Below are 14,146 nucleotides of genomic sequence, written 5' to 3'. Positions count from 1 at the left end.
CCCTTCCCAGCTTAGATGTTGAGGGGTTGTTGTTTGGCTTTTTTTTTTTTTTTTGAAGCCTCTGTGACTTATTTCCTTTCCAATCTCAATTCTACGAAGCCCAGGTGCTTGACTAAGGAGGGCTTAATGACTGAGAAAAAGGACTTTTTCTATGCATAGGGTTGGCAGCCTTTTTGAACCTGAAGTGATCCGTACTGAAGCAAGCCTTGTGGGGATAAATAGAAGAAAAGTACCAGTGTAAAATCTTATTCATCGCATGGGCAGACTTCCTGTTTTGGTGCTTATCCAACACATGAGGTTGGGCTTGGAACAGAGTCGGGGACCCACTGGTGGTCCGCGAGAAAATTTTGGTGATCTGCACAGAAATGTCCCCCCCAAAGCAATTAATCCAGGCTGCACAGGAACACAAGGCTGTGCCACCCACATGGCCCGTGGGAACACAAGGCTTGTGTCGCTTGCATTGTGAACAACATGAGGGAGTGAGCGGAGGGGGGAACTTGCCTCACTTGGCTGCATGGAAGAAAAGCAGCAACGGTCTTTCTCTCTCTCCCCCAAACTCCGCCAGAAATGAGTCTTTGGGACCCCGCAAGGCCCCCTGCTCCAAGAGGCTGCGCCGGCATGACAAGTCTCACAAAGACTCATTTCTGGCGGAATTTGGGGGAGAGAAAGACATCTGCAGCTTCTGCTGCTTTCCTTGCATGAAGCCAAAAGTCTCTCTCCACCTGAGAATGGAGCTGGAGACGGTATCCTGTAATCCCAAATAAAGAATTCATGGAGCCGATCTTAACTCTTCAGTTTATTCACTGTTGAGCACTTCCAATAGACTTGGTTTTATTTTTAATAATCCCTTTGGCAAAGTAGTAACATTCAACCGTGCCGTGTTTAGTGGGGGGCGTGTCCTCTGCACTCCGCTTTGGATGAAAAGTTGAAGCGCTTGCAATCTGAAAGGAATTTAGACTGCCACATTTTATCAAATGCTTTTATGAAAATGTATATACTTTTTCTGCACGTGTGTGGTGGGGGCGTGAAACTTCTGCAGTACTGTAGACAATTGCTAGGCTTAACGGAATAAGCTTTGGTGTAGAGTCTAGGGCAGGGGTGGGCAAACTTTTTGGCTCGGGGGGGCGTCATTGACTTTTAAAATTTGACAGACGGGCCGCCACCTGGTGTCGAAATGCCTGTCATTACAAGTCAAAATCAAATGAATGCAATCATTCCATCATTCACATCAAACCTTAATTCTGTACCAATCTTCGGCGGGCCGGATTAAAAAGGCCAACGGGCCGGATGTGGCCCGCGGGCCGTAGTTTGCCCACCCCTGGTCTAGGGGATCAAGTATTACAGAATCACAAACACACAAATCTGAAACTGTTGCAAAGAAAAATGCTTTCCACGCCCCCCCCCCTCCCCCAAAATCTTTAGATTTTCACAAATGCAGCTTGAGATCCCCTTGGCTGAAAATTGCTATCCAATCCCACACCCCATATTCCAGATAAGCTTACCGGTGTTGGTTTTGAAATACTCTTGTAGAAGGTCTCTCTACACCCATGTACCTCTTTCTATATATATGCCACCAATATATATATATTGATATGTATTTATGTATATAAAAAGATTGAAATGGTTTACAACAATTTAAAGATGTTATAAAAATCCAAAAGAAGTGGGAGACTTATCAGCCGGCAAAGATCCAAGTGTTTGAAAGCCAACTGGGCAGGTTTGAATTGGCCATGAAAGGCAAGAGTTGAGAACAGATCTGGTTAAAAAGAAATAAAAAGTTACAAGGCCACAAGCACCCATTACACGTTCTTCAGTTACTGGAACCGAAAATAATTTCTCCAAATAGCACGTAATGGGAGATTCCATGCTTTTAGTAAGAAATCAGTCCCTAAAGTTACATCATTTAGTCCAGCTTATTCCTGGCTTGGTGAGAAGTGCCCTGAACAAAATTTCAGGTGCTATTGACAGTAGGGTTACTACAACCCTACCACCAATAGAAGAGGTAGTGTTACTACAACCCTATCACCAATGACCCTAACCCTACCAACAGAAGCGAGTTAAAACCCTACCACCAGTAGAGCATTACAACCCTGCCACCAATAGAAGAGACAGCCTTACTACACCCTACCACCAATAGAAGAGGTAGTGTTACTACAACCCTACCACCAATAGAAGAGGTAGTGTTACTACAACCCTATCACCAATGACCCTAACCCTACCAACAGAAGCGAGTTAAAACCCTACCACCAGTAGAGCATTACTACAACCCTGCCACCAATAGAAGAGACAGCCTTACTACACCCTACCACCAATAGAAGAGGTAGTGTTACTACAACCCTATCACCAATAGAAGAGGTAGTGTTACTACAACCCTATCACCAATGACCCTAACCCTACCAACAGAAGCGAGTTAAAACCCTACCACCAGTAGAGCATTACTACAACCCTGCCACCAATAGAAGAGACAGCCTTACTACACCCTACCACCAATAGAAGAGGTAGTGTTACTACAACCCTATCACCAATGAGTTACTACACTCCTACCACCGATAGAGAATTACTACAACCCTACCACCAACAGAAAAGAGCATTACAACCCTACCACCAGTACAGCCTACAACCCTGCCACCAATATATTACTGTAACTCTGCCACCAATAGAAGAGACAGCCTTACTACACCCTTATCACCAATAGAAGCGTGTTACTACAACACTACATTGATAGAAGAGAGTGTTACCCCAACCCTGCCACCAATAGAAGATAGACTTATGGGTCATAACTCCCTTGGCTTATCCTCCAATCAGCTACACTAAAGAGGTAGGTGCAATTCTGATCTATTATTTGTAGCTCACCCCATTGTAAGCACCGTTTGGCCCACCCATTTCCTCTACATCTGAAGCCTATAGGTGTCAATGTTATCCTTGGTTTCATTAGATCTTGGGGAAGGTAGTTGGAGACAAAAGCCATGGGGTTTTTGTGGTCCAGTGGAAGTGTTGCTGTGTGATGCAGATTTACCCATAAAAGGAGAGTTGATCTCAATAATGTACTTCTAAATGTTGTCATAGAAAAGAGTTGCTATCAAGGAATCTCTCTTTATCTGTAAGGCTGCAGGCAACTTCTTGTCAACTTGTAAAACATTCCTATGCCGGTTCCAAGTTTCCATAAGAAAGTGTGTGTGTGTGTGTGTGTAACCCTGAAGGAGCATACGGCGAATGAACGATGATATCCAGGCCATGAACATGTTCCGTGGGACAATCTGAATTATGATACACCCAGAGGTACATATCTCAGAGTCGGCTTCATACAGGTCATGCCAGTATGTCGCTCCTAATAAACCCTTTCAAGTTTTTTGAAGTTTGGCTCGAGGCTCATGATTTCATTAGGGCGGTCGCTGGAATCCTGACACAAGTGTCTTCCAGGAACTCCACCTATTCTAGTGGCAGTCATCATCTCCCTTTGCCTTGCATCCTTTGGCTTAAGCCCATCATATCTGACGGTTGGGATCCCACAGCTTGTGCCCCTTTCTGACAAGCAAATCGGCGAAACCAATTTTATTGTACCAATGTGGGGCTCTTGAGGCCTGTGGCTAGACAAATATCTCTCTTTTAACGGGAAATGCAAAATTTTATTAAGTAGTACCCTGTTTCCCCGAAAATACCACCTACCCTGAAAGGAAGTCCTAGCTTGATTTTTTTACATGTGTGTCCAATATAAGTCCTACCCGCCAAAATAAGCCCTAATTAAGATCCCGCCCAATCGAATGGATGGGTAAAATTTAAGCTAGGATGGGGACGGGGTGGGTGGAGCTGCCCTACTACTTACCTTTGGACAGTTGTAGCTAGGCTTCACACACCCCAACACCTGCCTCGCCGGCCCATTTTTTCTGTGGCTGGCAAGGCTTTCCTGAAGGCCTCTGGAGCTGATAAGAAAGCTCAGGATCGATCCAGAGCTGTTACGGCTGCAGAGGCCTTCAGGAAAGCCTTGCCAGCCACAGAAGAAGAAGTTCCTGAAGGCCTCTGACAGTTAAAAGGAGGCCAGGGGGCGACGCGCGCAAGTGAGGTGAGTCAGTGGAGGACATCCCCCCCAAAAATAAGACCTGGTGCCTTTTGGGGGGGTCAAAAAATAAGACAGGGTCTTATTTTCAGGGAAACACGGTAGAATCAAACTTCTATTTATTTATTTTTAATTCAACAATTTTATTTGAACTCTGATTAGAACTAATGCTTCCAAAAGCAGAAATGATTATTATATAATGTTCTTTACATATTGGATACGTTTTTATATAAATTTTAAGAGAAAAAGAAAAACCATTTAAGGAAAAGGAACCATTTTGATACTGTTGGAATAACCAGGAACCGTTGTGTGCCGTTGCATCCTTTGGATGTGCAATCTAAGAAATAAAGCTTGACAACTGTCATCACAATTACCTTCCAATAACTATGAAACGGTACAGCAGCTATGCCAAGGACTAAATGTCTGCAAATAATTTTAACACTGCTGACAGACTGGTTATTTTTTTTTTTTTCAGCCTGGTGATTGCGCTTAGATTGGAACAGATTTAACATTTAAGACTGGGGCAGGTTTGACATTTAAGCCAGCTCTGAAATTACCGCATCATTCAGCTACTAACAGGGGCTGCGAGAGAACCAACGCCATCATGGACCTATACCTCAGATTCTATATTAATGACCGACAGGAGAATTGGATGGCCCTCCTCCCTTTTGTGGAGGTTGCTATCATAACTCAGTAGCACAGGATTCACGCCATTTAAAGTGGCCACAGGATAAGGCTTTGTAGCTTACCCCCTGAGTAGCAACTCCACTGACTGCATCACTGAAAGAGAGTTATCGGTGAAAAAGTTTAAAGGAAGCTAGAGAAGCATACAAAAAAGAGACTGATAAAAAGCGCATGAAGCCATAAGGACTTTAAGGTGGGAGACAAGGCCTATCTCTCTACCAAATTCCTACCATCTAGGCCAGGGGTCGCCAACCTTTTGGACCTCAGGGGCCACCAAATTCACCCCTGCCTCAGGGAGATGGCTAAGGAGGAACCAAGTCATTAAAAAAACAAGACTTTTGTAAATGCACAAGACAAGATTCGCTGCCAGTTTGGTCAAGGAGCCAAACAAAGGAAGAAAGGAGAAGAAAAGGTTCAGAAGCCCACCCACTCTTGGGATCCAGACCTGGGGGCTTCCATCCCAGCTTAGTTACAGCAACTGGGTTTGGCTAGTCTAGTGAAAGGGCGTGGTGGCTCAGGGGCTGAGATGCTGAGCTTGTCGATCAGAAAGGTCGGCGGTTCGAAACCCCAGCGCCGCATGATGGAGTGAGCTCCCGTTTCTTGTCCCAGCTTCTGCCAACCGAGCAGTTCAAAAGACGTAAAAAAAAAAAATGCAAGTAGAAAAATAGGGACCACCTTTGGTGGGAAGGTAGCAGCGTTCCGTGCGCCTTCAAAGGCATTTAGTCATGTTGGCCACATGACCACGGAGACGTCTCCGGACAGCGCTGGCTCTTGGGCTTTGTAACGGAGAGGAACAGCGCCCCCTAGAGCCAGAAACGACTAGCACATATGTGTGAGGGGAGCCTTTACCTTTAGTCTCGTGAAAAGACGGACTAGGGATGATAGTAGTCTTCCAATAACTAAGGTCAAACTACTATTCTCCAAAGCACCTGAAGGCAGGACAAGAAGCAACATATGGAAACTCATCAAGGAGTGAAGCAACCTGGAATTAAGGAGAAACTTCCTAACAGCGAGAACAATTAACCAGTAGAAGGACTTTCCTACAGAAGTTGTGGCTGCTCCATCGCTGGAGGTGTTTAAGAAGAGATTGGGCAGCCCTTTCTCTGAAATGGTCTAGGGTCTCCTGCTTGAGCGTGGGGCTGGACTAGAAGACCTCTGAGGTCCCTTCCAATTCTGTTATTCTGTGTTTCACCAGCCTTCCAGAACTAATTTTGAAGGCTGCAAGAGAAACACCAGATGATTTGGGTTCTCAATGGAAACAGAACGTTGCGTTATGTCCAGAATTGTCTGCTTTTGCGATCCTGTTATTTTTTTTCCCTTCCTTTCACTAGCAGTTTGTCTAAATACAAACTGGCTTATTCTAAAAACTATTTATGATCAACCAAAAAATGTGTCCAACTTCTAATTATTCTGATAAACAACCATGTAAAGCAGGGGTGTCCAACCTTGGCAACTTTAAGACTTGTGGACTTCAACTTTAAGACTTGTGGACAGCTTTGCTGGCTGAGGAATTCTGGGAGTTGAAGTCCACAAGTCTTAAAGTTGCCAAGTTTGGACACCCCTGATGTAAAGGCTATTCCCCCATCCCATAGTACTTGTATGTTCTTGGAAAACAGTTTTCAAAGGCGTAGCGGTGTCATTTGCAACAAAAACACAAGTATAACTTAAATCCTTAGAGGTAAACCATTTTTTAGAATAAATGTATCGATTTGTCTTTCAACTATTATCAGATTTCTCTATTGTTCTATATATGGACTGACTCAAGAGGCTAGTCATAAATAGGATAAACTCAGCCTGGGATTAAATAAAACTTCTACTCGATTTATTAACATGATTATATTTTTATAAAATGCAAGATTACAAGAAAGGGCCATAGGTTAAAAATCCAAATACAAGTTTATTCTATAAATAATTTGTAGGCAATAAAGATACCACACAAAAAATTAGGTAGCATTCCAGAAAAAATCTTTTAAAAGCAATGAAGACGGGGCTGATTAGAAAAACTTACTCTTTTCAACGGTGAATTGTTTCTTTTTCCTGATTTCAAAATTGAGACCGCTTCCTGGCTGCTAATCGCTTTTATCTTCGTTTTGATAATGCCTGTATTCTGGTTTAAGTTCCCAAGTACTTTTGTGTGGCCCCTTAAAATTGTAGATGCCAATTTCTCTCAAAATCTCCTTTAAATAGATCTGAAAGAAAGCAAGAGATTGACTGAACAACATGGTATGAACACAGGAAGTACGTTATGTTGAATCCAACATATTCCCCTTATTCCGGACCAAAGGCCATCTTCCCTTTGAAGATACACATTTACACCAAGTTGAAGTGGGAGGTTAATTCATTTTTCTTCTTCCTCTGAATTAAAAGTGGGGGATTGTAGGGGGAAGGAAGTTGAGAAGTGGTTTTCTATACCCCTAGTGAAGCTGGTGAGCTCAGTAGCTCAACATAGTTCATTATCAACATCATATTTCATTATCAATTGTCAACACGATATAAACTTCACCCAAATCACCCGTAATTCAGATGACAGGGTCCATATTTACCAGCTGTGGCAAATTGTTATAGGTGGTTGGTGTGGATTATATAATTATCTATCTAAATAATTTCTAATGTTCTATATCATCTATCTATCTATCTATCTATCTATCTATCTATCTATCTATCTATCTATCTATCTATCTATCTCTATGTATCTTTATCTAACTATCTCTATATCTATCTATCTATCTATCTATCTATCTATCTATCTATCTATCATCTATCTATCATCTATCTATCTATCTATCTATCTATCTCTATGTATCTATATCTATGTATGTATGTATCTCTATCTATCTATCTATCTATCTATCTATCTATCTATCTATCTATCTCTATGTATCTATGTATCTCTCTCTCTCTCTCTCTCTCTCTCTCTCTGTATCTATATCTATGTATGTATCTCTCTCTCTCTCTATATATATATATATATATCTATGTATGTATGTATCTCTATCTCTATCTATCTATCTATCTATCTATCTATCTATCTGTCTGTCTGTCTGTCTGTATCTTTATCTAACTATCTGTATCTTTATCTAACTATCTCTATCTATCTATTTATCTATCATCTATCTATCTATCTATCTATCTATCTATCTATCTATCTATCTATCTATCTATCTCTATGTATCTATATCTATGTATGTATGTATCTCTATCTATCTATCTATCTATCTATCTCTATCTCTATCTCTCTGTATCTATATCTATGTATGTATGTATCTCTATCTATCTATCTATCTATCTATCTCTATCTCTATCTCTCTATGTATCTATATCTATGTATGTATGTATCTCTATCTATCTATCTATCTATCTATCTATCTATCTATCTATCTATCTATCTATCTATCTATCTGTCTATCTGTCTATCTGTCTATCTGTCTATCTATCTATCTATCTATCTATCTATCTATCTATCTATCTATCTATCTATCTATCTGTATCTTTATCTAACTATCTCTATCTTTATCTAACTATCTCTATCTATCTATTTATCTATCATCTATCTATCTATCTATCTATCTATCTATCTATCTATCTCTCTCTCTCTCTCTGTATCTATATCTATATCTATGTATGTATGTATCTCTATCTATCTATCTATCTATCTATCTATCTATCTATCTATCTATCTATCTCTATGTATCTATATCTATGTATGTATGTATCTCTATCTATCTATCTATCTATCTATCTATCTATCTGTCTATCTGTCTATCTGTCTATCTGTCTATCTGTATCTTTATCTAACTATCTCTATCTTTATCTAACTATCTCTATCTATCTATTTATCTATCATCTATCTATCTATCTATCTATCTATCTATCTATCTATCTATCTATCTATCTATCTATCTATCTCTATGTATCTCTCTCTCTCTCTCTCTCTCTCTGTATCTATATCTATGTATGTATGTATCTCTATCTCTATCTCTATCTATCTATCTATCTATCTATCTATCTATCTATCTATATGTATCTTTATCTAACTATCTCTATCTTTATCTAACTATCTCTATCTATCTATTTATCTATCATCTATCTATCTATCTATCTATCTATCTATCTATCTATCTATCTATCATCTATCTGTATCTTTATCTATCTCTATCTTTATCTAACTATCTCTATCTATCTATCTATCTATTTATCTATCATCTATCTATCTATCTATCTATCTATCTATCTCTATGTATCTATATCTATGTATGTATCTCTCTCTCTCTGTATCTATATCTATGTATGTATGTATCTCTATCATCTATCTATCTATCTATCTATCTATCTATCTATCTATCTATCTATCTATCTATCATCTATCTGTATCTTTATCTATCTCTATCTTTATCTAACTATCTCTATCTATCTATCTATTTATCTATCATCTATCTATCTATCTATCTATCTATCTATCTATCTATCTATCTATCATCTATCTGTATCTTTATCTATCTCTATCTTTATCTAACTATCTCTATCTATCTATCTATCTATTTATCTATCATCTATCTATCTATCTATCTATCTATCTATCATCTATCTATCTATCTATCTCTATGTATCTATATCTAACTATCTCTATTTCTATCTATCTTTATCTAACTATCTCTATCTATCTCTATGTATGTATGTATGTATGTCTATCTATCTATCTATCTATCTATCTATCCATCCATCTCTATCATCTACCATTTTTATTCTCTGTTCTCTTTCTCCCCCTTTATCATCTACCTACCTACCTACCTACCTATCTGTGACATAATAGCAGTGTTCCAATATCTCAGGGATTGCCACAAGGAAGGGGTAAGTTGTCCAAAGCACCAGAAATCAGAACAAGAAGCCATGGATGGAAACTAATCAAGGATAGAAACAACTTAGAACTATGCAGAAATTTCCTGACAGTGAGAACAATTAATCAGTGGAACAATTTGCCTCCAGAAGTTGTGGATGCTCCAACACTGGAAGTTTTTAAGAAGACGTTGGACAACCATTTGTCTGGAATGGTATAGGATCTCCTGCCTGAGCAAGAGGTTGGACGAGAAGACCTCTAAGATCCTTTCCAACTCTTATTTTGTAATTTCCAATGCAGTAAATATCCATTTATAGAGAACAGAACAGAATAACAGAGTTGGAAGGGACCCTGGAGGTCTTCTAGTCCAACCCCCTGCTTAGGCAGGAAACCCTACACCATTTCAGACAAGTGGCTGTCCAATCTCTTCTTAAAAACTTCCAGTGTTGGAGCATTTACAACTTCTGAATGCAAGCTGTTCCATTTGTTGATCTCACTGTCAAATATTTTCTCCTTATTTCTAGGTTGAATCTCTTTTCAATTCAAACTGAAATATCTCTTAATTTAAAAAAAAACACACCTGACAATAAACCCATTACATGTTTGCACAATTTTTAACGAGAACTAGTTATATTTTTCTAAAAAACAATAATAATGAGAATAGAATTGTTTCTATTAAGCCAGAGGCCTTCATCCTGCCTACAGTGGCTAGACAATGGCTAAGATGATGATGATGATGATGATGGAGGAGGAGGAGGAGGAGGAGGAGGAGGAGGAGGAGGAGGAGGAGGAGGAGGAGGAGGAGGAGGAGAAGAAGAAGAAGAAGAAGAAGAAGAAGAAGAAGAAGAAGAAGAAGAAGAAGAAGAAGAAGAAGAAGAAGAAGAAAAGAAGAAGAAGGAGGAGGAAGGAAAGAGAAAGGAAGAAAGAAGGAAGAAGGGAAGAAAGAAGGAAGGGAAGGAAGAAAGAAGGAAAGAAAGAAGAGAAGAAAGAAAGAAAGAAAGAAGAAAGAAGGAAGAGAGGAAGGAGGAAGGAAGGAAGGAAGGAAAAGAAGAGAAAAGAAAGAAAAGAAAGAAAGAAAAGAAAGAAAGAAAGAAAGAAAAAAGAAAGAAAGAAAGAAAGAAAGAAAAGAAAGAAAGAAAGAAAGATATAAATCTTTTTAACATGTGGCTTAATAGCAGCCAGCTGGATCTTCATTGCAAGCACTTCCTCTGCCCATTTCCAGAATGGTTGCAGATTCAAAGCAGCAAAGGCTGAAGAAGATGTGGGAATTCTCTGTGTCTTACTTGGGGTGCCAGTTCTCCAAATATTTAAAGCAGTTAGTCCCCTTTAACAAGTTGAACAAAGCAGTGGAAAAAAACGAACATCTCTCTCCAAATATTGCTCACACGGTATTGCAACAACCCCCACGAGGTGGCAGCAATTGACCACGAATCCAAAATAAAAAATCTGGGTGGGCAAAAACAGAAAAGGATCTTCTCAAAAGGAGAAACTGGATAGTTCAAGATCAAGGGAGGTACTAATCCCACTCTATAAAGCCTTAGTAAGACCACACCTAGAATCCTGCATCCAGTTTTGGTCACCAAACTTATGAAAAAGATGTGGAGGCTCTGGAAAAAGCACAGAGAAGAGCAACCAGGATGATTAGGGGACTGGAGACTAAAACATACGAAGAACGGTTACAAGAACTGGGCCTGGCTAGTCTAGGGAAGAGAAGGACCAGGGGAGACAGGAGAGCATCTTCCAATATTTGAGGGGCTGCCACAGGGAGGAAAAGAGGGTCAAGCTATTCTCCAAGGCACCTGAAGGCCAGACAAGGAATAATGGATGGAAACTGAACAAGGAGAGATTCAACCTGGAAATAAGGAGGGATTTTCTGACAGGGAGAACAATCAACCCACGGAACAGGAGTTGCCTTCAGAAGTTGTGGAAGCTTCATCACTGGAGGCTTTCAAGAAGAGATTGGACTGCCCTCTGTCAGGAATGCTGTAGGGTCCCCTGCTTGGGCGGTGGGTTGGACTAGATGACCTACAAGGTCCCTCCCAACTCTGTCTATCTGTTATCTGTCCAGGCATCCTTGTTCTTTTTCCCAACTCTAGAATGTTTAATCGGGATTTCTTCTGACTGGAAGAAGACTCAACTGGGGTAGGGGATAGCAAGGCTATGCTACTCAAAGCAAAACGTCTCACGGCCAGGGAGTCCTCGGCTTATGGCCACAATTGAGCCTTCAAATTTATGTTGCTCAGCGAGACAAGAAGCAACAGATGGAAACTAATCCAGGAGAGAAGCAACCTGGAATTAAGGAGAAACGTCCTACAGTGAGGACAATTAACCCATGTGGAACAGAAGTTGCCTTGAACAGAAACTCTGGTGGCTCCAACTCTGGAGTCTTTCAAGGAAATACTGGACATTTGTCCAATCCTTTGTCTGCAATGGAATAACAGGGTAGGGAGGACTAGAAGACCTCCCAAGTCCCTTCTAACCCTGGGTTTCCATGACTCTATGATCTTCCCGCACAACTGCAATGCAGGAAGATCTCCTGCAGCAGCTTCCATACGAAGAGACAGTCGACTTCATCTCTTTTGTTAAACAGTTTTTAAAAGGAGGCTAAACAGGTTTTTCAGAAGAGATTCTGGACAGCCAGGATGGCAGAGGGCCTCCTGCTTGAGCGGAGGGTTAGACCAGAAGACCTCTAAGGTCCCCTCCAACTCGGCTATTCTAATTTCAGCAGGGCTGGGAATTACTGATTCTCAAAACATCCTTGTCCTTTCGTCTCTCTCAGTCTCTCTCTCTTTCTTTCTTTCTCTGTCTCTCTCTATCTCTCACTTTCTCTCTTTCTCTGTCTCTGTCTCTCTTCTCTCTTCTCTCTTTTCTCTCTGTCTCTTTTTCTCTCTCTGTCTGCCTGTCTGTCTCTCTTTCTCTTCCTTTTTCTCTCTGTCTGTCTGTCTGTCTGTCTCTCTCTTTTTCCTCTCTCTTTCTCTCTCTCTGTCTGTCTGTCTTTCTCTCTCTCTCTGTCTGTCTCTTTCTCTTTCTTTCTTTCTCTTTTTCTTCCTCTCTCTCTCTTTCTCTTTCTGTCTGTCTGTCTTTGTCTGTCTGTCTGTCTCTCTCTCTGTGTCTTTTTCTTTCTTTCTCTTTCTTTCTCTCTCTCTTTCTTTTTCTTTGTCTCTTTTTCTCTGTCTGCCTGTCTCTCTCTTTCTCTCTCATTGTCTTTCTTTCTTTTTCTCTCTTTCTGTCTCTGTCTATCTGTCTGTCTGTCTCTCTCTTTTTCTTTCTCTCTCTCTCTTTCTTTCTGTCTCTGTCTCTCTCTTCTTTCTTTCTCTCTCTCTGTCTTTCTTTCTTTTTTTCTTCCTCTCCTTTCTTTTCTCTCTTTCTCTTTCTGTCTGTCTCTTTCTCTGTCTGTCTGTCTGTCTCTCTTTTTCTCTCTGTCTGCCTCTCTCTTCTCTCTCTCTCTCTTTCTCTCTCTTTCTTTCTCTCTTCTCTCTCTCTCTTTCTTTTTCTCTCTGTCTCTTTTTTTCTCTCTGTCTGCCTATCTGTCTCTCTCTCTTTCTTTCTTTCTCTTTCTTTCTCACTGTCTTTCTTTTTCTCTCTGTCTCTGTCTGTCTGTCTGTCTTTCTCTCTGTGTGTCTCTCTCTCTTCTTTCTTGCTCTCTCTGTCTCTTTTTCTTTCTTTCTCTCTTTCTCTTTCTGTCTGTCTTTTTCTTTCTCTCTCTCTCTCTGTCTGTCTCTCTGTCTTTCTGTCTCTCTCTCTTCTTTCTTTCTCTTTCTTTCTTTCTCTCTTATTTCTCTTTCTGTCTGTCTCTTTCTCTGTCTCTCTTTTTCTGTCTCTGTCTTTCTCTCTCTCTCTCTCTCTCTCTCTCTTTCTCTTTCTTTCTTTCTTTCTTTCTTTCTTTCTTTCTTTCTCTCTCTCTCTTTTTCTTTCTCTTTCTCCCTCTTTCTCTCCCCCCCCCCCATGACTGGTTTCCTCTACTTCTGTTTTCTTCTGCAGTCAAACAGACTTTTGCCGTTATCAAAGAAAAGGAAAGACAGAAACAATGTGATGAAACCAGTAATTAAGAGGAACAGATTAATTAAAGGACATTTCACTTGCGTGGCCTCGCCAAGCAGGATAAATTATAGTTAGAAAAAAAATGTATTTTCCAGAGGAGGAACGTTCCAATTTAAAGATGTTGGAGCTGCAACTGTGCGCTCGGAGTAAAACATATACTTAATACGTAGACCTGTATTTATCACTTGCGTAGATTTAGGTCCCTGTCACAACTAATGGCTCAACACTCGGTTGGTTTAGCAAAAAAACAGGATCACCTGCAGTTGTGGGAAAATGAGGAGGAGGAGGAGAAGGGGAAAGAGAAGAAAGGAGAAGAAGGAGGAAGGAGGGAAGGAAGGAGAAGGAGAAGAAGGAGGAGGGAGGAGGAGGAGAAGGAGGGAGGAAGGAGAAGAAGGGAGGAGGGGAGGAGGAGGAGAAGGAAAGAAGGAGGAAGGAGAAGAAGGGAGGGAAGAAGAAGGAGGAAAGAGAAGCAGAAGGAAAAGAAGGGAGGAAGGAGAAGGAGAAGAAGGGAGGAGGAGGAGGAGAAGGAGAAG

At 40.6% G+C, this 14,146-nt stretch overlaps 2 protein-coding genes across 2 annotated transcripts in view; one reads left to right on the top strand and one right to left on the bottom strand.

Annotated features, from left to right (window-relative positions):
- Positions 1-14,146, top strand: part of ATOH8 (atonal bHLH transcription factor 8) — a 249,058-nt gene that overhangs the window by 157,300 nt on the left and 77,612 nt on the right. The window lies entirely within an intron of this gene.
- Positions 6,539-14,146, bottom strand: part of GTF2F2 (general transcription factor IIF subunit 2) — a 53,743-nt gene continuing 46,135 nt past the window's right edge. Inside the window, exon 5 of the mRNA XM_087967617.1 lies at positions 6,539-6,927. Within this exon, the coding sequence (XP_087823743.1) occupies positions 6,808-6,927 (120 nt within the window). The 3' untranslated portion in view covers positions 6,539-6,807. The remainder of the gene's footprint in view (positions 6,928-14,146) is intronic.

This window comes from Notechis scutatus, chromosome 5 (genome assembly GCF_049901735.1).
Source record: "Notechis scutatus isolate UNSWTSFEM ecotype Mainland chromosome 5, rNotScu1.2, whole genome shotgun sequence".
Taxonomy (NCBI): domain Eukaryota; kingdom Metazoa; phylum Chordata; class Lepidosauria; order Squamata; family Elapidae; genus Notechis; species Notechis scutatus.
Note: the sequence above shows the minus strand (reverse complement) of the source record. Positions and strands in the feature narration are given on the sequence as shown.